At 37.9% G+C, this 27,584-nt stretch overlaps 1 protein-coding gene across 5 annotated transcripts in view; it reads right to left on the reverse strand.

Annotated features, from left to right (window-relative positions):
* TENM2 (teneurin transmembrane protein 2) overlaps nucleotides 1-27,584 on the reverse strand; it is an 884,000-nt gene that overhangs the window by 533,220 nt on the left and 323,196 nt on the right. The window contains exon 5 of one of the 5 annotated variants that reach the window (XM_040984225.1): nucleotides 7,112-7,136. The exons of the other annotated variants lie outside the window; for them this stretch is intronic. Coding sequence (XP_040840159.1) covers nucleotides 7,112-7,136 — 25 coding nt within the window. The remainder of the gene's footprint in view (nucleotides 1-7,111; nucleotides 7,137-27,584) is intronic. 5 annotated transcript variants of the gene reach the window in all.

Below are 27,584 nucleotides of genomic sequence, written 5' to 3' on the forward strand. Positions count from 1 at the left end.
TGATTCTTAAAATATATCTAAGTAACCCGTTTTTATAATTCATCAACCTTAACCATGAGGAATAACTGAGTCTTGCTATTAGTCCAAATAGAGGCAAAGGTGAAGTCATTCCCATTAGAAAAAGGTGATCTTATTTTTTTTTTTTTTGTGGCTGGTTTTATTGTAGGTCCAGGGCTTGTTTTCACCCCTGCCTGGGAGGTACAGTGTGGTCAGGGCAAAGTCAGAGCCTTGCTCTCCTCAGAACAGAATGAATGGCACAAAGCAGAGAACCACCTCCTCAGGGAAAGGCAGAATCTAGCAAAGATGCTGAGATGTTGAATTCCAGCAAGAAACTACAATCTCTGAAAAATTCATAACCACTGGCCCGTCCTCAGGCAAAGGGGATTGGAAATCTACATAACCAGGCTATTTCTGGAAATCCCAAGATACAACCATTAGAGTGGTCTTGATTTGTCGTACATTAGAGAGGATGGCAGAAGCCAAGAAACATTTTCCCTACAAGCATGGAATGGAGCTCACTTGCATCTATATATAAACTATATAAAGAGAATAAACAGAGCCACATTGGAAAACAGCTATATTTAAACAATTTTTTTTCAAATTTTTTTAAAAAAAGAGGGCAATGATCAAGACACCATCTATGAAAGACTAGTGCGACTCTGAAAAGAAGTTCCAGAATTGACGTATTTTAGATAAAAATCCAAAGACTGAAAAGTTTACCAGAGTATAAAACTTCATTAAACATGTTCAGTAGAAGATTCAAACTTGAAGAAACAAAGAATCTATCCTGGAGAGGCAGGCAAAGAGACTAAGTATGAAAGAATAACCAAGAGGAATACAAAATGACAATAACGCTACCATGTCTGAGTCTAAATCACATTCCTGAAGTTATATAAATCAGGAATTTATAGGTATGTATGTGTGTGTTCGTGTGTGTCCATGCATATAATAGGATGACAGTAAGGGAAAGAACTCTTTGTAAATGATGAAAAGCCCAAATCCTCCTCAGATTAAGAAAACACAGTAAGTTTCCCAATGTAATAATAAATAAGTTGTGCAAGTCTAACTGAAAATAAAAATAATAATAAAAAAACCTGACCAAAGATCACAACAGCAGCCAGAAATTCACATCTCAGATGGCCTGCAAAGGATTGTGTATATATACAAGATTTCTCGGCAACAACAATTAAATCCAGAATAAATTCTGTCAAGTCTCTAAGACCCTGAAGGAAAAGAAATGTTAATCTGCAACTGTATAACCTATTAAACTTTCAATCAGTGAGGAATAATGCTTATTTGTCAGATCAAAAATGAGAATGTTACTAATAACCCTATTTATGGAATTCTTGGAGTAATTCTTGGAGTATCTCAAGCCCAGAGCTTCTAATTTCTCTGACCAGACACCTAGGCTTCTAAAGGTAAACCTTTACTTAAACACATACGTTTAATCTATATTTATATATATGTATTAAAATATATTTAATATGTTAAAACATAACATATTTACATATATAACCTATACATATATACTAATTCTAATATTCCTACTTAGATATATTGCTGCTAATATTTAGGCTTTTAAACTCAAATACTTTATCTCTTCATTTAAAAATATTTTGACAACCAAGGAATGTAAATACCACCTGTTTTCTTTCACGTGTTAAAATCAAAAGAGTGAAAAAAAAAATCGGGGTACAATGTTATTTAAATATGTATAAATGTTGTTTTCCATGAGATATACCCTCACATAATAATAGTCTTTTTCTCTGATTTAATAATTCTTACCATACATTTGAAAATATGTGATAATAATATAATCTATCCTGCTCTAAGAATATTATATGAGCTCATGTATTCATATATATGTATAAATATAAATATACACACATATGAAACGACTAAGGCAAAATACCACAAATTCTTAAATCTACATACACTCATTGAACTCTTCTCTGTATTTTTGGCTTGTTTCCTTGGAATGTAGACCTTTCATCCCATACTTGCTTTGTAAACTACGTAAAGATTGCAATAGGTGGAATGTGGAGAACCAATGCACTAAAACGGGGATTTTTCCAATTTTAGCATACACACAATCACCTGGGAATCTTGTTAAACCATTTCTGATTCATAGAGCACAGGCTCTGCATTTCCAGTAAGCTCACAGATGATGCTGATGAATCTGGTCAGTGGACCACACTTTGAGTAGTAAGCTCCCAAAGGAAAAGTTCAAGATGAAATACTTATCTCAGGGAAAAGACAGATTCAAGAAGCAAAGATGTAAAAAGAAATCTATCAAAAGCAGATAATTCTAAACAAACATACAATGCTAATAATAACAGCTTAATTTTCATATGGAGGAAGTGGTTGAAAGAGGTCATAAGAATTACATTTTTCCAAGGAATCCATATTATTTAGGTGAAACATAAGACATACGTGGTGAAATGAATGCATTGTTCTGGCTCAGGCATTTTACAAATGTGTTGAGTGGACAGCTAATAGATTTTATATAGTCCCCAACATCTGGTGACCATAATACCTTGCCAGCAAACTAGGACACTTTGTTTTAATTCAAAAACCAGAGAGACAAAGATAGAGGGAGAGAATGGAATAGCTGGAGAGTGACAGACAGACAGAGAGAGGGAGACAGAGAACTACTCCGTCTGCTTGTTCATTTCCCAAAGATTCACGATGGCTGAGGTCAGAAGGATGTTGGGACTAAGCATTTAACTGATGTTTTCCACATGGGTTCACCAGTTAACTGAGTCAGCACTGCTGCCATCCAGGGTCATCATTAGTGGGAGGCTAAGCCAGAAGGAGGTGGGAATCAACCCTACGTACTGATACAGTACACAGACGAATTAACTGGATTAAATAAGGACCAGAAAAAACACCATTCCTCAGGACACTTTTGAGAGTACAAAGGATACTGTAAGGCGGTAAGAGGATGGATGAATAAACCACTCGCTGGGTTGATCCTTCCCTCCCCTTCCCTGTCCAATGGATTCAGAAACTCATCTTTTTCTTTATACTTCCTGAGCATTCCTCCTTAAACATCATGAGCACCCGCTGAATGTCAACACCTTGCATCAGTTGTCCTTTCTTTTGGCAGCAACACCTCAACTTCCTATTATAAAAACCACATCAATCCCACTATCCATTCTTCACAGCAGTGGATGTAAAACTCCAGGACCAGAAACGTGTTCCAAAGGTGGCCAACTTGTCTCTTCCACTCTCTGGACCACAACATTTGCTTTTACAGCATAGGCTCTGAGCGAGAACAGCACGAGTCAGGGCACTCCTCAGAGCAGCTAGGAAGGAGACAATTTCTCCTATGATCATTTATAGTTATAAGAACTAGGGAAACATGTAGCAGCTGGAAACCAGGGAGCAGAGCAGATAAGATCCATGTCTGGTCAAAGGTGGGTGGACCAACACAAGGGCCTACTGACAAGAACTGGGACATTATCTCTTGTAGCACTTGGGGAGGATTTATTTATTCATAATTACTGCTGTTACTCTTATTTACTTAAGCCACTTTGAACTGGCATTCTTGACCAGCAAATGAAAAAGGAATAATTAGCAAGATGGATGGTTTGTGAAAACCACTTGACAAAATTAACTTGGCAGTGCCTTTCAGCTCTGTGACATCACTCAAGTGGCGCCAACTAACTGAGAACGAGAATGACTTTTCCCCAAGTGCTATTATTCAAATCTATGGCTTGAATCTGCTATGAACTTTTTAAAATGCTTACTGCCTCTCCTAAAAATAGATTTTCTAACCCAACTCACCTTACAATTGGAAAAAAATGGACCAGGTGAGTGCAATTCCAAATTCACATTCTAAGATAGGAAGCTTATAAAATGTTGTTTATGATCTGATTTTCAAAACATTTGAAGGGACTGGCTTAGATAATAGAAATTCAGCTAAGGCAAGAGGCTAGAATTAATACTTTCAAATTTATTTGCTTCTGATTCTCCGAATCATAACTATAAGCTATTTAAATGCATCATTGTTAGTATTCCAGGGAGAGTCATAGCAATAAATAAGGTGCATACTTGGTTGAAGGTGCTCTAATGACATCTAAGGAAAAACATCTATTATTGTGCATTGCTTCCGAGTGCCTGACTTCAGTTTCTAAGAGTCCAGAGTCAGTGTGCAGTGACACTGTGATTTTTAAAGGTAATTTGTTATATATTTGGTATTAAGTTTTTTTGTTTGTTTCATACATTTTCAAAATATACAGATGCATAGTTAGTGCCCCACAGTTTTCAGCACAGAGAAGTTCCTCAAATACTCAATGAAAATAGCAAATGAATAAACATGCAAAGTATTCTATATAAATTAAAGAATATAAATAACAAAGACAGGTGAACACTGCTTTGTATGATTATGCCTTTGATCACAGGCCCGGGACATGTTTTTCAGAAATATAAGTTCCAATACCAAGTATTAGGTTACAAAAGTTATTCTGAGCAAGAAGTTTAGAAAATCAAGCCTACAGACTGTTCTCCTGTGGGACTTCCCAGAACCACTGAAGGGTCACTATGTCTTGTAAACACATCCAAGAAAGGCAGAAAAGGCAAACAGAACTGGTTTGTTTTTGTTTTTAGTAATGTGACAATTGAATATACCCTTTATGCCATATATCTTATGGAGAATATTCTATACAACTCGCTAAGAGGAATATTTCCAAATTCTCCCTGCCAACATCCAGAAAAGGGGATCCCTAACACTATTTCCATTGAAGAAGGCACCATAAAGCACAATAAAGTCAGGAAAAATGTTTCTTACAAGTTCATATACATAAAATAATTAACTGTTATCAATGACACTTGGCTTTTTGTCTTATTTTAGGTGTATCTACAGAAGCGAGCATAATATTTAAGAAAGAATGATTTCAATAAGCACTGACAGGCTAATTAAGAAGTGACATTTTCTCCTTCTGGCATCCTTGATGGCAAATGCTTCATATGTGAATGGTAAATGTGCTTCTTCCATCAACAACTGAACTCTGCAAAAATATTTCCCTTAGATCTCTGCAAAACAGAGAGTAGAGCAGAAAGAATTAGTCTGGGTGAAGAACTAATCTACATAAATTCATCAAAGTGACCATGCTGTGGATGCATGTATTTTCAAGAGGAAATGTACCAAGTCCCATTCAAAAAGAATGCTGGGAATAAGAAAGATAGTGTTTTAAACTCAATTTTACATTTCTTATGTATCAGTAAAATGTGGATAAATCTGTAAAAGGAAGTATTGAGTATTTCATTTACTCCTTGTATTCAACTACATTTTGGATTATTCCTTATTGATTTATGACTTTATTAGAGCCCCAGGGATAAGTTCTCCTACATACTTCTAGCTGATGACTGAATGTGCATCTGATGTTTTGTAAAGAACCCATGGAATGCTTCCTTGCAAAGCTTAACCCTCCTCTACAGCAATACTTATAATAGGAGTTCAATACGACAACAAATAAGCATCATTTGTTTTCCTCTTTATCTTATCTTTGTTCCACAGGAATTTAAATGCAAATGTGAAATAGAATGAACACCAACAAATGCATCAACTGCTCCCGAAATATAATCATTGCAATCTATAAAGCATAACAGGCTCTCTCGTGCTGTCTGCTTACTGTCACAGTATTTTGTGGTTGGAAATACATTCAGTGGGTGTTATTTTGCAACCAAATTTGAATAGGAATACTCTGAGGAATCATCCCAGTGTTTATGTTAAAAGAGTATAATGTTTGCCTGTGCATGTATGGAACAGTTATTCTTTATTTAACTTATTTTCACAAAACAATTAAGGGAAATGTATTTTTAGCATCAATAATTAAAACTGGGGAGCTCACAGGGAGGGTTGATGTGCTCTGCCTTATCTAAGCAAATTTTTCTCCTCTTGCTGCTAGCAACTGGCTCTCCCTTACTACTATCCTAGCAAATTAGCTCCAACTGAAGGGCTAGTTTTGGCAACCTGCCTCCTGTTCTCATGTGAGCCAAAACACCTCAAAAATCAAACTTTCCACTTTGACCAACTACTCTCCATGCAATCCTATTTTCATGTATCAAACATTCCCTTAACTCAGAAACAGCCCAAAAGGAATGCAGTGGTTTTCTAACCAATGGTTTTAAAATATTGACTATCTGGTCTTTTGCAGAAAATGCTTGTCTACTGCTTCAAATGATATTGCACTAAGTCTTATGCTTCACATTTGAATGAATGTAACACAGTGTTAAGGTGTTATAATAAACAATCCATCTTCCACATAATCTTTAACAATTAAAATGCCTCCAATGACTTCCCACCACACTCTCTTTCTCTAACCTAGGATTTTTCTAACATGATTCTCACGTTCCTCTAAAGGTTCTTCCTTCTCCCCAGGTATCCCAGGCATGCTGACATTTCTGATTCTCAAACATTCCATGACTGTGTCACAATTCCAGGTCTCTGCACTGGATATACGTTTGAAAATAGGATATATACTGTCAGGTCTTTTATTATGTTTATTATGATTAGTATTAGTATTTAATGAACATTTATTTACAGAGCATTTCTGTATGCTTGGGAACGACACTTAGTGTTTCGCATCCACTGCAGAGTCAAACCGAATTAGTTCTTTCCCTTCAGCTTAAATTAGAATTCTAGAGAAAAGCAACAAAGAAATCCACAAAATCTGTAATGAAAGATCATGAAATGTGCTATGATTTTAAACAACAGATGTTGTAACAGAGAATAACAGGAGAGTGCTGATTTTGATTTGGAAAGTCAAAAGCTCTCTTAGCAAGTGACATTTATACTAAGATCTACTAAGATCTGATTATGAATGGACCTTACTTGGGAATTTGTATTTTAATTCAACTTTTCGTAAAGGGACTCTTTCAAAAAATTTTTACCAGGTGAATGATCTGTTGCAATACTTGGCTTTAGAAAAGCTCCATTCTCTTGCAAGAGTCCAGCATTCTGTACTTATGTGTGTCCCAAGACAACTTGCCATGGCTGAGATAATGCTGAATTTTCTCCTGATCCAGCAAGGAACTCTGCATATTTTATGAGGAAAAGCGGGTGAACTGAACGAAGAATAAAGACTATTTTCTAGGCAAAAATAACGCCAATCTTTCCCAAGATTTTAATTCTTGCTCTTAGCGTGGCATCAATTTCAAATTGATTTTGAGTTTTAGCAAAATGATCTGCTTTGGATAAGTCATCCGATCTTAGGGCTGACAACAAAAATTTGAGGTGAGCACTGACTTCTGAGCGTGGCCCTCCTACAGTTTTCCAGCACCATCCCTGCTTGCTCCTCGCCTCTCAGGATGACAGTGTTGAGTACTGATTGTACAAATTCTAGGATTTTTTTTAAGATTTATTTTGATTATTTTTTTACTGGAAAGGTGGATATACAGAGAGGAGAGACAGAGAGGAAGATCTTCCGTCCGATGATTCACTCCCCAAGTGAGCGCAATGGCCGATACTATGCCGATCCGAAGCCAGGAGCCTCTTCCGGGTCTCCCACGTGGGTTCAGGGTCCCAAGGCCCTGGGCAGTCCTCGACTGCTTTCCCGGGCCACAGGCAGGGAGCTGGAAGGGAAGCGGGGCTGCTGGGATTAGAACCGGTGCCCATATGGGATCCTAACCACTGCACCACCGTGCCGGGCCCAAATTCTAGGATTTTTGTACCTGGCCAAAGCGATGAGAGATAACGTCTGCTTCCCAAGATCTCAAGTGACAGGACCTGTGGCCTGCGTGTTCACACCAGCAGGTTATTCTGATTCCTTTGTTCCTGTCTCTCTGGATACAACATACAAAGTGCAAATGGGCAATCTTGCCATTTTGTTTAAAAATTAGTAACAGGAGCCAGTACTGTGACCCAGGGAGTTAAGCACCCTTTGTGGCACAAGCATCACCTAGAGGTTCTCTGGTTCTAGTATTGACCCCCATGTTTCCATTCAAGTTTCCAGCTAATTCACCTGGGAAAGCAGCGTACCACGACCCAAATATTTGGGTTCCTAGCTTCCATATGGGAGACCTGCATTTTCTTCTGGGTTCCTAGTTTCTTCGTGGCCTAGTCTTGATTGTACAGTCCTTTGGGGGAGTGAAGCAGCCAACAGAAGATTCTATCTCATACCCTCTTTCTTTTCTTCCCTCCCTCGTACCATCTTTACAACCAAATAAAATATAGTTACAACTTCAAAAAAATATATAGCTGTGTCTTACATCAATTTCATGTGTAACCACATAGGTCATAAAGGTAAGTCTGGTTTACCCCAGGTTCTACACTGTGTGTGTAATCAGGTAAGTGACGATTCAGTTACTTGGGATAGCTCTGGATCACAGGATGAGTCTCAAATGAATGGACTTGCAATAACAACTCCAGATGCCAGGGCTAAGTCCTTTGCTTCTTTTGCTTGGATTCATCTGTCTTCTGCCTCAGAATAACAGAATCTCCATTAGGAGTATTAAGTATATAACTGAAGAAAAGTAGAAATGCATAGCTGTGAATTTGCATTCACTTTAGGCTACTTAGTCCTATTAACTTCAGGCAAAAGAATCTGTTCCAGGGCCAGCTCACATTGAAACACTGGAGTTCTACATTACCTATTGTGGTCATTATTCATATTAATAATCTATCTCTGTATCCAGCTAATCCTCAATGTTCATTCAATTTTCCAATGACCCAGGTGGCTACATTAGGACTGGATTTGGGATTTAATGCTTATATCTTGAATGTTCTCATTTTCCACACTTATTGGCAAAGTCAGTTCTCCAAAACTCAGATCATTTAATTTGTAGAGAGATGATACCATCCATTCTGATTTGCCAAATAGATGAACTAAAATAGAGCACGAGCAATTTTTTTTCTATCTAATTTATCTGTGAATCTATAGACACTTTGGAAACTTTATGCTTCCAAAATCTGAACAAATGTGATTGTGACTGTAACAGCAAATCATTGTGAGGAAGTGATTTTGCTCATGTTCAAAAGAAATTGGCAAATGGCCCAGAATATGTGTAAAGTCACACACTGTAGGTTCTCGGATTGCAACTCTACTGAAGTGCTGGACATCTGGTGCTTGCGGACAGTGTTGTTAAGACTTTCATTCAAGGCAGTTTGCTTTTTCCTGATCAAGGGATGGCCAGACAGTCATATGAGTAGAGTAGAGAAGGAATTCTCTGTCCTAGGAGTAGAAATCTGCATGAACGAAGCTAAATGAAATCATGCATACAAGCATTCTTATAGAGCCATGCTCTTTGTGCCTTCAAGAAATGGCCTGCAGATTCTTGTCCCCCAGCTCACTGGAGCTATTTTTTTTAAGCCTGTCCCCTTGTTGTACATGTGTGTTTCAATCTGTTCAAACTTTCTGTGTCAATCGTGAGATTACTCTAACATTTTCTTTATTCGTCACCAGTTTGCTTTGCTTACAACCAAGAAGCCAATATTAGTACAAATACAAAACAGCTATTGATCTCCCATAACTTTAAACAACTAACAAAACCTGCTTGGAAATGAAGATGTAATGTTTCTAGCCTAGTGCATCTATCGTGTAGGCTTTGCTGCTGTAACTGTTTCCATAATTTATTTATTTATAACTTTTATTAATAATAGTTGCCAGCTTGGAAGCAACTTTACCACTGAGAATTTTAGTGCAATGGTAGCACATCTGTGCTGACAAGACAGCTCACTAGATTGACCTAGATAATGAGTTGCATAATTCAGGCTGCACAACAGACAGAATAGAGTATGGTAAAGGAGTAAAAAGTAAATTTTGCCCATATTCCATGTGATGTATATATAAATACATAACTCTTAGTAGATTTCCTACTTTGTCCCCTTGCTGGGAGATGTCTTTTTGAAACTTTCAGAATCATATCATCAATAAATCGTTTTGGTAATCACTGAACACGGATGACTACCAAAGGAGGAAAGTACACAAAAAAGTGGGTGATGTATAGCAAATGGGTGTAATTTTAGTGCTAAAGAAAACATATAGTTGAGGATGTCACTGTGGTGCATCAGTGTAAACCACCAACTGTAATGGCAGCATCCCATATCAGGATGTCTGTCTGAATCCCTGCTCTGTTTGTGATCCAGCTTTCAGCTAATGCACCTGAGAAAGCAAGGGGAGATGCTCAAGGGGCCTGGGGCCCTGCCATCTGTATGCAGACTAGATGGAGCTATAGGCTTTTGGCTTCCACCTGACCTGATTCTGGCCATGGCAGTAATTTGATGAATGAACCAGCAGATCAAAGATAACACACAATTCACCCTCCCCTAAACCTCATCATTTTGCTTTTCAACGAATAAACAAACTAGCTATATAAATAAATGAAAATACAACTTTTAGCAAGAAAATCAAGTTTGATGAATAAGTCCCACTCCCATGAAAATTGTGGGGTTCTCTTTGCTAAAGAGAATTAAATTATATACTTGTTGGAGTGCAAAATATTTTGAAATTCAGGCATGTAACAAGTCTAGACATGGACCTCAAATGTTTTGGGTGTCAAAATACAACTGCATTTTTCTGTAATACTGCTGAAACACCCTGACATCAAACAGTTATAATGCTAACAGGGATGGAAGCAGATGGGGTGAGTGAGGTGCACAGCAGAAAACTGTAACTTAGTACATACAAGCCTGACCCTGAACCTTAGAGTTGCTTCCTGCACTGAATGTATCCTTAAACACTGAGTCTTAGTTATGCAACGTGCCTTACCTTATTATTGTTTTATAGATTTATTGGAAAGGCAGATTTAAAGAGAGGAAAGACAGATCTTCTACCTGTTGGTTCACTCCCCACATAGCCACAGTGGCCACCGCTGAGCCAGTCCAAAGCCAGGAGTTTATTCCAGGTCTCCTATGTGGGTGCAGGGTCCCAGGCTTTGGACTATTCTCCACTGCTTTTCCAGGCCACAAACAGAGAGCTTGTCTTACTTTGATATATGGTTTTCTTAGCTAGGCAAATAAAAAGTTTAACAATACCCACCCTGGGAGGAGACAAGAGAACTTCACAAAGAACTCTAAATTAAGACTGAACTACACAAGCATCATACTGATACACAAAACAGGTAAGGTACAGAGAAACTATACTGTTAGTAGTACAAATAAGTTTGAGCTGGCAAAAGTAGCATTTGAAATTTCTTGAATGTATTTGTTTTTTACACTTTGAAACTACAATTCTGACTTCAGCAAAAAATAAAATCATTGATTCATATAAGTAAAAATTCCAGCAAAGAGTGTGGATTCAAGTGTTTTTATTTGTCTTCTGTTCCCCTCCTCAGTTGATTCCATTCTCTACTAGACAATTGTGACAATTCCAAAGAATTTATTCTCCCAGATGCAAGTTCAAAAGGAATAAAGACTCCTTCCAAGTTGCTTATTTAATATGCTTCAGATTATCTATTTGCCTTGCTTAGTCAATACTGCCACTTAGAGAAGTACAGTGTAATGATCAATTTATCTTTGGGTCACATGACTTGCATCTGTAACAATTGCTGCGTCCCTATTCATGTGTATTTGTCCTTCTTACAAAACAGAGTTACGTTTGTATTATCCTCCCATCATACAGCCCTAGAATCTTGTATGTTATTCCCTATCAATAATTTTTTTTCCAGAAAAGTAGGGATAATAACGTAATATATATTAGGTGCAAATGTGATAACCACTACATTTCAGAAACCCATGAATAGTTTGACATGTGAAAATCATGACAAGCTCCAAACAAATCCACAACACAGGACTCCTAACTCTCAGCCAGGCTAATTCATCTAGGTCCTTCTTCTGACTTCAAACAGAAAAAAAAAAAAACTCACAGGGTTAAGCACCAAAACTAGGAGGAGGTGGCTAAGGAATTAGTGGGGTAGAATTTTTAGTTGCTATTAACAGTGGCAAAACTGAAAATGAGATCATTGAAAAACTAGTGAGACAGGTACTGACAAGATCTAAGGGCAACACGGAACTGAAATACCTAATTTGTCTAAAGTGACACAACACTTAGGATTTGAGGTGGACACAGAAACCTCCCGATTTCTCTAAGGTACAGTGATTTTTCTCATTCTATTTTGCTGCCTCTTTTGAAGCTAACACCTAGTGGGAATTTAACTTTTTTCCAGGGTAAGTGTAAACTGGAAATCTAGCAGGTAACTTAAACGATAGTGAGATAGGCTAAAGTCAGACCAGCATTCATTTCTTGATTTGATTTATTCTTATCACTAACTGTCATATATCCAGCCTTACAGTTTGTTCTTCATTTTTTTTTTTTTGGCCTGGCTCTGAGGTACATGTGAACAGTGTATTCAAATGAGAACGAGAACGTTCCACAGAAATGTGGCTTCTTATTTGGAGGGCACTGGAAAGTGTATGCAGATGCATATTTTATCTGAACCACAATTCAAGCAAGGTTATTGATTTGATATCCCGTAAAAGGAGGGTACCCTTTTTTCAATGCACAGTGTCAATTTCCATTGTCGTCACAGGCGAGTTTGAGACCAAATGACATGAGTCAAAATACGTTAGAAGCTGTGACACTAGAATTTAAGTCCATTAAATGTTCAACTTTGCCTCTCAATGTATATACTGAAATCAAGTAAACAGTCTATTCAGATGGTTGTATTTTTAGTGGTGGTCTGACCTCATGGACCAGGGATTAGTGGAATCACAGACTCCATTTCTCTCCCTGTGAGACCATCATGGCCAGCCCCAATGCATACAGGCAACAGATCCTTAGAGACCTTACCTGATCCTGCTTTCATAGTAAAAACATTAGCCTTCTACCAGTCAGGGTCAACTCTTTATGCCAAGCATCAGTTCCTTATTCTTTTACTCCCTGCAGTATGTGGCTTTACTGTCTCTAGTTGCTGTTCTTAGTTTCCTAAATGCCCTTCACATTGCTAGAGAAATGGCTCCACTTTGCAGGAGTAACTATTATAAGCAAAAGCAACTATGTCTTAATGAGTCTTGCAGCCTTAGTTAGCACTCTCCTAACAACCCTTCAAAGGTAGATCAGCATTAAAGATGTATTACCGGGATCTCATAAAACTTAAATATATTTCCACGGAACCTTCTCTGATTTAGGGACAAAGCCAGAGAAAAGAATTATTACCTCTACTTCAGCCTTTAGGCCATGTTATAAGAACAGACATCCCATCAAACAACTTCATAAATGTGAAGAAGCTAATTAGAAAATTAATTCCCAATTATGCATATAGAACACAGTCTGCTAAATGAGGAAGGGACCATGGCAGGCAAAGTCAAAGCAATGTGGAAATTCTTTCTGTTGGGAATCATGCTTCCTATAGAAGTGTAGAGCTACTGAGATGAGGCAACAAAATTTATTTTATGGGAAAGACCCCATGGCTTCATTTCTCTGGCCTTGGGAACTTCTATTTTTACTTACAGAAGGTCAGGAAGTCCTATACCTCTTTTGAGGACTGGGTCATTTTCCAGGCCATGGTGGGAATAAAGAGGGAGAAAAATAACAAATAAATAATAAATAATTGTATCAACTATTCTTTTCAATAAGCAGTTTCAGAGTCTTGGTGTAGGTAGGTGTTATCTATATGACTCAAATTCCTTTTGGAAAGCCATAAAACGCACGTGTGTAGGAATGCATATTTTATCTCTGAAATACCAGATAGGATTCTGTTCCCTGAGATATTTAGATATGAATCCGCTACTTATAGAAGGACAAGGGGTTCAAAGACAAGAGGATCAAGCATATTACCTTTGCTTAGGTACTTAATGCATTGTAGCACTCTTAAGGTACATGATAATGGCAGCCCAGGTAGCTGACAGGCTCCTGGGAAACACACCAGCTTCCCTCCTGTCCCTTTTCCAGGGAAACAGTTGTATTATACCACTTGTTTAAGTGAGCTTCACATGCAATTTAAAAGAATGTACTATGACATAAGAACAGAACACACATTCAAGATTTCCTTTCTTTTTTTTTTCTTAATTTTTTTTGTGGGCAGTAACAATTGTCTCTTTGTCAGCTCCATGGCATGGTCACAATGTAAAGGCCTCTGCCTGGGGAAGCGTGTTCATTAGGAGAATTGCATTATCGGGCAAGATGCCAAGTTGCACTGCCTTGTTGGGAAGAGAAAAGACGGCTGAGATTCCCTGACCCATTGTCCATCAAAGTCCCAAGCATCCCTCAGGCTTTCAGGTCAATTTGGGGAATGTTAATTTGTATCCACAAAGGAAGGGGCAGAACATTTTACTTTAAACCAGGGAATGCAGCCTACTCACATACCAAGGTTGTCCTGCTAGAGATGTCTGCCGTGATGTTAACCATGAGATGCCCAGAAAAGATGTGCCAGAGACTCAGATTAAGCCTAAAAGAAGGGAACTGTCAAATTGTGGGCTCTTTGTGACACAAAGCTGTTTAACGACCAGATCATAACACTCATCATTTTATTACCAAGGAAAACATAAGGGCTCAGAAGAAAGATACAGCCTGCCAAATCAGGAAAGTACGATGGGAGAGGAAGAGGATCAAAACAGGGGTTTGTGCAGCGGAAAGGGGTCTGGACAGAGCCCATTCCAAATGTATGAAACACTCTAGAAAGTTGCCCCCAAAGTTCCTCAGATCAAAGCATCGGCAGTTTCAGAACAGAGCCTTCACACCGTTTCCTAGTCCCTCAAACCAATTTCAACTAGTAATTAGCTGATTCCCAACATCAAAAGGTGAGACATCCCAAGAGGAGTGGAAGGAGATCAAAGCCTGTATGAGGGTCCTCCTGCACATCTTCCACCCTCCCTACCCTCTCTTCCAGACAGACATCCATTCCACTGAAGCAAGAGTCACACTGCTTCTCACCAGAGACCAGCATCAAACAGATTTCTAAATAACTTTCTGGAGCTTCCAGGCTCTGTTAGGAGCAAACACAGAAAGTACAAGTGTAGGACCATATGGTTCTGATTTCCTTGGATATTTTACATTCCTCATATTCACTTGTGTTATCCCCATTTGAGGGTACAGAAGCCAAAACAGGGTCACCAAGGGAAAGATCCACTGGGCAGTGCCTAACATAAATTATATGATAAGCAAGTGTTAATTCCTTTATTTTCATGGCAAAAAAAATGTGTGATTCAAATTAATATGTAGTTTCAAAGATCTGACACATGAACCTGTGCGTGTACACACTTTAGCAATACAAAAGGAGAGAAGACTTTGTCTAAGTCCAGGACTGAGCTGGGTGCCGGGCAGTAGTCTGACTAAGCTGTTTAGTCTCCATGCAGAACAAGCCACTGCTCTCAGTGCATACGCCAAAGCATTTTAATAGGACACTGTGAAATGTACTCAATTATTTCGGATCCCTGTGCTTTCATTCATTAAATTGCATGACTTCTCGTGGCTTTCCACAAAGGTTTTTGCACATGCAGATGCACCCTAGCAGATCTTGCGAAGTGCCTTTTTGGACAGAGAAAATCTGTAGCCAAAGCTTTTACAGGTTTTGTGCCCGAGGCACTCTTTGAAACAACACTTCAGGGTGACTTGCAGTCAAAATGTGCAGAATGAGTGAATATGGGAGATAAATGACAGGGAAAGTCAGGGCTTACGTTTCTAAATTGGGAAGGGTTCTGCCAGTAGCTTGAGCTCAAAATATCTACAACTGAAGCTACAGCCTGCACTGCCAGGTGAGGGTCAGACAGTGGCCACCCTAGGGGCAGCTGCACATGACCCACTGCCTTGTTTCTGGAGAGCGAAGTCATCTGTTCAACAGTCTTCAGCAAAGGCCAGATCCATTAGCACATCCTGGTTCTATCACCTCTCCCAATATGCCTTCTCTCTAGCCATTTCCAAGGCTAATTCTTCGTGACACTGCTGTCACGAATCTCCTGTGGACCACTGCAAAGCCTCAGGGAGAGTTGTCTTATTTCGATTCCTCTAACATACAACCATCAGAGTGATTTCTTCAAGTGGTATCTTTCATGTCAACATCTCTCATTCCACCCTGTAGGAGCTGTTAACATCCCATATTGCCTACCAAAATACATAAATAAATGAAACAAGGTATCACAGCACCAATTTCATTCTCTTCTTTTCACCACAAATAATCTTTATTCTTCAGATTTCCACCCAACTCAAAAAAAAAAAAAAAGACAGGCATGGATTGACTCGAACTGCATTGGAGCAGTGTGCTTTCCAAGAACCAGGTTTCTGGCCACAGTCCCTTCCATTCCCAATGACCGGCCTCACCACGGCACTGAGCAGCTGCTACATTTTAACTTTACACATGTGCTATTATTTCCCTTACTACAGGAAGACAAGAAACGGGGGATTTCCTCTGTGTCCCCAGGTCTTTGTCAGCAGCAAGCCTAGTTCGCTCATTAATATTACCTGCTGAGCTCCAGTACACACCCGAGTTTGTGTTTCTGCCCCACAGCATCAATGGAACTGAAGCATAGTCAACTCTGCCTCAACGGAGAAGGAAGCCTTGACTCCAACTTTCAGCACCAATTGTCTTATAAGGCTCAGCTTGGTTTCTTCTGAGTTACCTCTTGTGTTTTTACATTTCTCCGTTCGTCAGTATTCTAATGGAAATAACCATACCTCCATAGCATTTAATAACATCTTCCAGAAATAAGCCAGCTCTTTGATAATGGCCCACTACACTGATATCATCAAAAAATAATACCCAAGGATAACACAAACTTTTCTCTGAAAAGCATTCCTATGAGGTGAAACCCATTGCTTGGAATGAGTACAGGAAATGATTATTTGTTCATATATATGAATATATAAATATATACATATATATTTGTGGATATATATATATATATATATATACATTTTTCTGTTTTTCTTTTTACATGTAGCTCCTTCAGGAATAACCTTTGTGAAAAGATAAAGATATCAAGGTTTAACTTTTTGACCTTTCTTTCTCCAAACTAACATTGATAACCTACTGTGAGAGGCTTATTTACTGGCTGTCCACTGAGGAGCTTATGAAGGCATCCTGCATGAGCTCTGCTGTCTATTTCCTTTTAATCCCCCATGTTTATGAAAACAGAAATGGGGGAAAAGTTCCATTTTCCAAATTGCATGTCCCTGACACAGAAAAATATATATGCATGTGTTTTCTTAAGAAGAGTACCATAGAAACCCAAGAGATTGAAGGAAATTTTCTGGTAGATTGGTAGCTTTTTCAGGGTTGATTTTTATTATGGCTTGCTGTGACTCCCTTGGAAATTCAACAATCCAATCCTATTTGTTGGTGGCACCACTGGGACCTCCCACTGTCCACCCTTCCTCATGTTTGAACATTGAGTTTTCCTTCCAGCTAGCACCTCTTCTCATCCCAACAAACAATTTACACTAATGCCTCCATGGCTCTTGTTATGAGTCAATTATTTCGAGAGGTTACAGAAATGGATATGACTTTGCTTAAGAGAATGCACCTGCAGTAGAATGTACTTAACCAGTGCTGGCTTCAGAGGACACTTGACTTGTTCACGTAGTTCAATGGCAGGGAGTAGTGGGACAGGCTGGTCAACTATCCATCATTCTGAGATATAATATAACGTAACTGGTAAGAACTCGGTCTTTAAGTTTTAGAGTGAGCTAGAGTTAAGGCTTGGCCCTGATGCTTATTAATGATGTGATGTTTGGACAAATTGAACCCTTTGAGTCTGCTTCTTTATATGCCAAACAGGGACAATGAGAGAAGCTTCATCATAAGGTGTTTGCAGTACTGTTTATCCTGATATTGATGGCACAGAGCCTGATACTTCACGGGTAGCATGGTAGCAACCACTGAATCAGTGGGCAGTACTTCCTTTACCATACTCTTCTGTCACCCCAAATCCATGTACCTGCTCTTTACAGTTTTCTGAAATAGCTGCAGTCTCGGAATTCACACTCTACCTGGAGGAACTTCTCCCACTTCAAGGAAAGGAAGACATCATTTGTACCATTTACCAAAAAAAAAAAAAAAAAAAAAAAAAAGAGTGAAAAAAACAAGAAGCCAAAGGCAAGGTGAGAAAAACAGAAACAGAAAGTGCAGGTTGTAAGGGACATTTATGTTCCTCTAGGAATCTCGTGTGGAATACCCATTACCAACCTGGTTTAATTTGTTTAGTTAATAAACTTTATATGACCCATTTTTATCTAGCATGTTTACTAGAAGTTCTTTATGTAATTTCTGAGTCCACAGTGGCATGCTTTTTCTGAACATTTATGACATTCCACAACTCATCCTCCAAAGAAACCCATTATGAAATTAAATGAATCCAGGGGGATAATTTGAGAGGGTAACTATATTGCAGGCAGCAAAGACAATATGTAAATATTGCAGCATTCTCTCAGACACGGTATTAGAATATGAAAGAAAATGAAATCAACAAACTATGAGATACTGAATTAATTTACTTTCAAATAGCAAAAGTAATGAATCTTCTTATTTTCAGATTCCTATGACTCATCTTAATACCAGGATAGTTTTTAACTCCATTACATTACTTAACACATATTTGGATCATAGCATTCACCAAATGAATGCCTAGCTGTTGTTTTTCAACCACAGTCTGCCAGAAATTGTTTTTATCTTTTCATTGTTCTGGATTTGAACAGGCAATAGTGACATTAATTCTTGCATGGGAAAGAGCGAGGCTGACATGTAACGGATGTTGCCTTTTGCAAGATGAACCAACTAACGGAGCAAGACTGTGCAACTGGCCAAGTGATCAGGTGAAATACAAAGACAACTATTCTGAATTTGAATCTATCTCATATTTCACTAAAAGCATGTTTCTCTGTGGGAGGAAGTTGTAGCAGAAAATGTGGAATATTATTCAGCAATGAAGATGATGAACTGCAGCCCTAAGTGACATCCTGGAAAGTCACAACAGAAAACATGCTGTAGGATTTCAAAGATAAGAAATGCCCAAAGCGCCCAATGCAGTGGCCTAGCAGCTAAAGTCCTCGCCTTGAACGCCCAGGATCCCATATGGGTGCTGGTTCTAATCCCAGCAGCTCCACTTCCCATCCAGCTCCCTGCTTGTGGTCTGGGAAAGCAACTGAAGACAGCCCAAATCCTTGGGACCCTGCACCCATGTGAAGACCTGGAGGATGTTCCTGGCTCCTGCTTTCAGATTGGCTCAGTTCTCGCCTTTGCAGTCACTTGGAGAGTGAATCATTGGATGGAAGATTTTCCTCTCTCTGTCTCCTCCTCTCTGTATATCTGATTTTCCAATAAAAATAATATAAATCTTTAAAAAAAGAAATGCCCAGATAGAGCAAAGGAAGGATACAGAGCTGAAGAAAAGGTTAATGATTGTCAGAGCTTGGTACCAAGTGGAAATTAACTATAAATGAGCATGAAGAACCATTTAGGGGTGAACAAAACTGCTCTACAAGTAATGTCTGTCCATGATACTTTAGTAAATCTAATTTAAAAAATCACTGAATTAAACACTCACATGGGAAAATAGCACAATATTAAAAAAAATACCTTAATAAATCTGTTAGCAAACACAGGACAGATGTTGTAGCTTGGTGGGTTACACCGCCACTTGGGATACTCACATCCCACATTAGGGTGCCTGGTTCCAATCCTGGCTGCACTCACTCCAGTCAAACTCCCTGATAATGTACCTGAAGGCAGTACATGATGGCCTAACTGCTTGGTCTGCTGCTAACCAAGGGAGAGACCTAGATGTAGTTCTTGGCTCCTGCATTCCACCTAATTCGGCCCCAGCGATTGTGGTCATTTGCAGAGTGAACTAGCAGATGGAGGATCCCTCTCTTCCTCTCTTTCCCTTTGTAACTCATCTTTCAAACAAAATCAGCATTAAAACAAACAAAACCAGGGGCCACAATTAATGCTCAAGTAATTTAAAAATCAATGCTGGGCAGGCTTTCTGCCATGGCATCCTGAAAGTAAGTCACATCTTAGTTTGAAGTGATGTATGGGTACATCTTCAGAGAAAACTCCAATGGTTTATACTTATCCACTACTAGGCATGCTGGGCCCTGTGAAAGCCAGTGAATTACGGAGGTAGTTTCTAGCACTCTCACAAATGCTGTTGTTGCTCCAAGGCACTCTTTATTCATCTTCATATTACATATGCTAAGGTGGCCTTGACATCCACAAAGTTGTGTTAGGGGGCCAGCATAACTGATGGCAAGATTAGGCCTCAGTCCCCTCTACTGAACAGAGCTGTATGTCTTATCCTTTAGTAATTTTGTTATATTTTTTTAAAAATGTTTTTATTTTAAGCTTTTCTCTAATTCTTACACTTTATAGGAATGATAATAAACAATGGTATTATTAAAAATTCCCAAGAGGCTCAGTTGAGTGTCTATACATGCATCTGTCTACACATTTGTGTATGTGTATCCAGGCTAACAGGTAGGTGACCACATAGTCACACATTACATTTTGTATGATCAACCATAGATCATGAACATGACAACAGTCCCATTAAAGTATATTACCTATGATATGAAAGCATTTTACTTTGTTCAAGTGGTCTAGATGTTTGCACAACAATGCATCCTCTACTGCCTTTCCAGGTTACAAGCAGAGAGCTGGATGGAAAATGGAATAGTCAGGCCTCAAACCAGTGCCCATATGGGATCCTGGCACTTGCAAGGTGAGGATTTAGCTGATTTCAGCCATTGCACTTGGCCCAAAATCTGGTTCTTAATTCTCATTTCAGATTATGTGTTTTTACTTTCCAGGAAACTTTGCTTTTTGCTACAGCTGGTTTTTGTTTCTCACAACACCTGTTTGCCTGATTGTAAATGGCAACCAGTACACTAATACGATCTATATCGGAGAAGATTTCATCTAAACCCAATGAGATTACATGACCTATTGATGTAGCTAGGAAGGAGTACAAGTGAGCAATTTTGACTCAAAATTGTCGAAATTTTAAAATTTTATCAGTATCCACGCCATGTGCATAAACATATAACTTAATAGGCATAACTGGATAGACAAAACAAGTCAGGTAGCAAGATAGTAGTAAATGGGCCAATAAACAGGAACATTGGGATCTAATTTGCTAGGTCTGTTTGAATAGGCTATAAGCTTTTGGAGACAAAGCATGAGTTCAAATAGTCTTATCTATAAAGTAAGGAAGACTGTACCAGAAAGCTCTGCTTGGTTCCATATTATCTGTTTATCTGATTTTTCACTTGAAACATATTCTGTATTTATCATGTACCAGGCACTATTCTAGATCCTGAATTTAAACAGGTGCGTGAGGTATATCACACAGCATTCTGACATGTCATGAAGCTGAGAGTCAGGGTACATGAGAGAAGAGTAAATAAACCAGGTGCCCAATTTAATAGAGTGATGGGAGTGTCTTCAATGAATAAACTGAGAGAGATACAGAGATACAGAGAAAAACTAACCAAAGTACTACAACAGCCAAATGTCGAGGCTTTCTCTATCGAAGGGGAGAATCCTTGATTGACAAAAGTAAGCCATCAATACAAAGCTATGAGGAGCTAGAGGAACTGCACCACCCCCACCACATAAATCAAGTTGGTTGACATTTTTAAGAAAGCAAAAGAAGATCAGTGTTTTAGAGCCAGTTATGTTTGCAAGTGGTGAGAGACAAAGTCGGAGTGGTAGACAGCGCCATATCTTTGAGGCTCTTCAAAACCATGATAGCAACTTGAAGAAAAGACCTGAGCTGATTCTTAACCTGCTTAACCTCCTCACTGCTTCCATACACAGTGACAAACTATATGAAAGAGCACACTTATATAGAAAAGCCAATTTCAAAATTCTGACCTTTAAATGAATGCTTTCCCCCTGTTTATTTAGCTTGTAAATGAGGAAGTACACATTAATACACCAGTCAAAACTGTGTCCTCACCATTGATACTTTAAGGATATTACTAAGTATTATAAACACGGGCAACTCAAATAATAATTAGGGAGAAAATCATATGGAAATTGCTAAGAAACTCATTAGAGTGTGCTTAATTATTGCAGTGAAGGGTTAGCAAGAGGATTGGAGCTTACGGAATAAATCTGTTTGCACATGGATTGATATGCTTGTATCATAATTACTCACAGCTGTTGGACTTTCTAAGTTTATTAGGAACTTAATTCCAAAACTTTCATGCTGAAAAAATTTTCTAAGAGAGATGTGTTATCCTACTGCCAGTAATGTAAGCAAGGAACATTCTTCTAGCAATTTTTTTTTTGGCGATTACTTACAGAGTAACTACAGATCTCCTCATTATACATAATGAAGTGGATCTGCTCATTTTTGATTTTCACACACTTTGCAGAAAGTGCAAGCCTCCTGATTGAAACTGCCGAAGCCCTGTGATGAGACATGTAGTGTAATATGTATTCCAATTACAAAATGATCTCAGAAAAACACGCTTGATGCCTGATGTGTTCATTTGAAAGCAATTCTAGGGTAAATTGATCTTTAAATAATCTATCTATATGCCTGTTAATTTAATAGATCAACTGACATCAGGAGAAGACAAGAGTGCTTCATCCTTCATACTCTATCTCAGAGTTGACAACTAATTCCTCTTTGTGATTCATTTATTACATGTTATAAATTAGAAAAAATCATAGGGTCTCTAGAAGACAACTTAAGCTTTGCCCAATAGTTCTTCTTATTATCCATCAATCAGAAAATTAATAATGTGCTTAGGCCAGTAATTTTGATGCTACTCAACTTTCTGGTCTATTTAAATGATGGCTGCTGTCTTACCTTAAGGTGCTGTTGACATAAATGAAGTGACAATTTGTGCAAAGAGATGTACTCTGTTTCTATGGTTCCTTTGCAGACCAGCTTTTGATAGTGCTAAGATTGTCTGATGGGGACAATTAAATAAAGGAAACAATAACTTGAGAGTCAAAGGATTATCACAGTGAGTGGATTTGTTAGTATGGAACATATGATGCTATATCTATATAGATTAAAACACACCATTTTTCAAATTCTCATTGCCAATACTCTGCATTCCAGCCTCCTCAACCCCTCATTTTTTTTCCCCAGTAGGTATTTGGATCATCATACATTTATGTCGTGTCTGTGTCCATTTTATTTCTCCTTCATAGGATGTCCTTCCTTACTTGAGTTAATATCCTTTCCTGTCTCCCAGGACAAAAATATACACCCCAATCTATGAAAAAGCTTGCCTCACTCCACCCTTGGCAAAGTGAAAATGTAATGCAAAATCCATTTTAATATTAGAGTGTTACTGCTTTTCAATTTTAACGCAAATAGAAAGAGCAATAATCCCAGTGACAGTAAACACCACACATTAGCGTTCCAAAGCCTTTGCACACCAACAACTACTACTGCTACGACAGAAGTGATTTTATTCCCACTACTTTTTCCTGTGATCCTGAGAGGTAACCAGAGATCAAATATTATATTTTGGGCCACTCCAACTTTAAGCAGACTGAGGCTCGTTTTGGATCCCTTTTGGCTTCTGGATTCTGTTTTGTAGCTCCTACATTGTGCTACATAACCAATCATGCAGGTAACAAAAAGCATCAGGGCCTAGCATACTCTCTCTAACATTTCCAAGAAGAGAGAACTATTTTGCTGTTACATGCAGCATAATGTTTATTGTTAAATAAATAAGTAAAGATTAATAAACATTTTGCCTTGTTCTTTCTACATTTCAAATCGGTCTATTATTTTAGATGACTGCCTCGAAGTCAGCAGCTACAACTTTTATACACAAATCCACAAACCATATATGCAACTGTTATACAAAATAAACATTCAATAAGCATTAAGGGGAAGAATGAATGAATGAATGAATGAACAAGCTAATCCAAGACGCTTCTAGATGGGCTGTTCCTTCTCCTTCATGGCTCCCTCAGGAACAATACTAAATCCTTAAAAATTCATACAAAGATTAAGCTGCTGAACCATGGATTGCATCAATGTCTCCCTTTCCATTTCAATGAGCTGTTATTTAAAATAAAGCTCACAATGCAATATTTTTCAAAGTCTACATCTCGAAGTAAAACACAAAAATTATCTGATTAATGCAGATAGCCACTCACCAATTTACAATCTTGAACTCAAGAGAATCATTTAGCTAATTGTATAGGTGATTATTATGCTTTTCACAGAAGTGTGTATCATGCATTTAGAATTTTTAAATTGCATCTCTAAAAGAATCCTCTTAAATCTAATTATTGTATACTCAGACTTTCCCATAATCAGCTAAAAGATTTATTTATTTATTTAAAGACAAAAAGCTTTTAAATATGTTGAAATCCTCTTGTGAGAAGGTGAATTAAACATTTCAAGAGATAATTAAATAGACTTTTAAAAACGCAAGATGAAATATACATTAAAATAACTGGTCCATGAAAAAAAAAAACAAATAAAAACGAAAAACTCTTTCCTTTCAAACTTCTTGCCAAGAATATAAAGTTAAATGTGTGATCATAAGAAAAAAGATAACAAATAATAACAACCATGATTCATATACTAAGGGCAGTTCAGATGACAGCTCAGAGAATATATTTTTATTTTTACTGAAAAGGCAGATTCTCAGAGAGAAGGAAAGAGAAATGTCTTCCATCTACTGTCTCACCTCCCCAAATGGCTGAGACGACAAAGCTGAGCTAGTCCAACAGCAGGAGCCTTTTCTGGGTTACCCACATGGGTACAGCATCCCAAGGCTTTGGGCCTTTCTCAGGCCTGCCCAGGTCAAAAGCAGGGAGTTAGATCAGAAATGGAGCATCCAGAATATGAACCAGTGCCCATTTGGGGGTGCTAGCACTTGTAGGTAGAGGATTAGCCAGTTGAGCCACTGTACCACCCAGTAGAATATTTTGAGATAAACTGTTAAGATGGCTGGTTTGAGTTTGACTAATGGACTAAAATGTTTACTACTGTGTCTGGTAATTGATTCAGACTCACAGTTCTGCTTGTTTGAGTTTGGTTGAGATACATAGCATATTAAAGAAAACAATAAACAGAGTACGAGAGAGAGAGAGAGAGAGAAAGAGAATGAATGAAGAAAGAACCATCTATAGTGTTCTGTTTCTCTCAGTGGCCTTGGGTAAAAACATTAGAAAAACTAGTTTTCAGAATAACATTTTTAGTCTGAAATTCATAGTAATATATATTCATACAATTTTTTTAAAAGGGCACAAATCTACATTTAAAAACTAATTATATACTTTGTGTTACATGTTATCAGTGTGTATTGTTTTAAACATTCACATCTCATAAATATAAATTAAAAAATTCAACAGTGCCTTTCTATACTAAATTTGAAAAATACTTTCCATACAATAGCAATGTTAATATTTAAAAGCAGATTGTTCCCTGAGAATTCAACATGTCAATATAAACCATACCACTGTGATTGTCCACTGTGATTTTAGGACCCGTTACCTAAAATCATTGCCAAATTTTTTTAGTGATGTCCATAAAAATTGTACTGATGTTCATAAAAATCTCTCTTTTTGGTACTTATTGTATGATTACAACCCCCCAAAAATCTTTTGAGGACAAATGAAGCTTTAGGGAGTCTTTTAATATACTGAAGATTTGTTTAACGGTTCCTCCCTGGATGAGTAAATTGGGGAACTAAGGGGATTCAGGTGGGATTGATTAAACTTAAGTACATGGGAAAAGAACTTTATTTACAGATCTACCAATTTTCTTTAGGAAGCTGGTACTGCAGAGGCAATATTGGACTACAAATAAAAAAAAATGTGGGTTCTTGCATAGGTTATGATTTCTGAATGGAAGCAGTTGGATGACCTTAACCAAGTCATTTAACTTTTTTAAATTTCCAATTAGGAAAAAAAAAAAACAATGAAATTCCTTATTTATACCTCCTTCTTTCTACTGGTACTGTAAGTCATGCTAACATGAATAATTAGCCTCAATGCTGCTAAGATTTTAAGAAGAGAATTTAATTTCCAGACATTTTTTCACATCATGGAATTTTACTGTTTAAGTTGTTGCACACACTGACAAGTATCTGCAGAAAGGATTGCTTGTAAGAGGCTGTGAACATCCTTCCAGGGTCTTCCTAAGATGTGATGAGTTGCCAAATCTTCATTAATAAGTGTAAATCCCATAAACAAAGAAAAAAAAGCCAGGGTGTTCAAGCCTGTTGGATCCGTGGGATGACTTGCTAAGCTCCTGTGAATCCCATACCTCTGTCTTGCAGATTATGATTCAGTACATCTGAGCCACAGATTCGTGTCCAAGCCTAAGTTTTCCAGCACCAACTTCAACAGGAGGCACAAGCAATTACAACACCCATGACATTCATTATACAGAAACAACCCAGTTACTCAGGAAACGCCCAGCTATTCCTGATAACAGAAGGATATTTCTCTCTTGAGACTGAATCAATGAACCAAAGCAAAATTGCTATTGGCAATAAAAAAACACTGCCCTTCAAGGAGTGACTGCAAAACGCTCTACCATATTCTTCAAGATAGGTTTCCAGGCATGATTTTGCAAACCACTATTCAAATCTCTTTTGTAAAACTGTGACTTTACGACAGCACAGTGTCTGGATCATATACGGTGATTAATTAATATTTGTGCCAAGATGAAAAGAAAGAAAGCAAAGTGGGAAGAGAAGAAAGAAGGGAAGGAAGAACATAGTTAGGTCATTTGGCACTGTTCATTCGATTGTGTTTTACAAAAATTCCTCAACCACATACTTGTAGAGCTTTCCATGAACTGCTACCTGGTGAAATGAAGTACTTAGAATAAACCCTACATTTGCAATGTATGTTCAAGAATATTTTAACTGGCTTGCTCCTATTATCCCTGAATGGCTTCTAAGAACATTCCAAATTCCACTACTTTTCCAAGAGCTTATTAAAGATTTTACTTTTTTTCTATTGAAGCATATGTCATCTATGTCATCCTAAACTTTTTTTTTCCTTTTGAAACTTTTTGAACTTTTTAAGTTATATCTTGTCAAATCAAAATGAGTGGAAAACTCTTTCAGCAAGGAAGCCCTGTCGGATAAATGAACAAAGCTTGAGTACCTATGTGAGTTCTGCGTTACCACTCTTCCATGGCTAGATTTGGTAGAAAAACATAGATCCCAAACGCCTAGCTCCAAGTTCCAACTTGCACCACTACCTTCCAAACATTTCCATAGAACAGCATGCTGAATATCTTAATCTCAGAACTTCAAAAGCCACATTACATCTCCTCCTAAATTCATACTTATAGTGATACTCTTCATTACACATTCTAGAAACTGCACAAATCCTGGATTTCTCCCTCTACTGGCTTCTCACTCACAGTACATGTATGCTGACAGTTTTGCTTCAGAAAATAATAAAGAATGACAAAGAAATGGCACTTCAACAGGACAAAATCTGTTTGTCAAGTCACATCAGCTGCTATTTGTTTTAGGATTTTTGTCTGTGTGATTAAGGGTAGGGCATTTCCAGACACTTTTTAAATTTCAGGTATTGATAAAAATAACTGAGAAGCACTACTTTGCACTTGATGCTCTTCTAGATAATCGGTCACTCATAGAGATTTGTAATCTATATTGGTTGCCTTTATTGGCAGGAAGAGACAATTTTGATATTTCAGGATAAAAAACTTAACTACTTTAGAACTCATGATTTATTGATTA

Source organism: Ochotona curzoniae, unplaced genomic scaffold (assembly GCF_017591425.1).
Source record: "Ochotona curzoniae isolate NIBS_2020 unplaced genomic scaffold, NIBS_Ocur_1.0 contig_1, whole genome shotgun sequence".
In the NCBI taxonomy this organism is placed as follows: Eukaryota; Metazoa; Chordata; class Mammalia; order Lagomorpha; family Ochotonidae; genus Ochotona; species Ochotona curzoniae.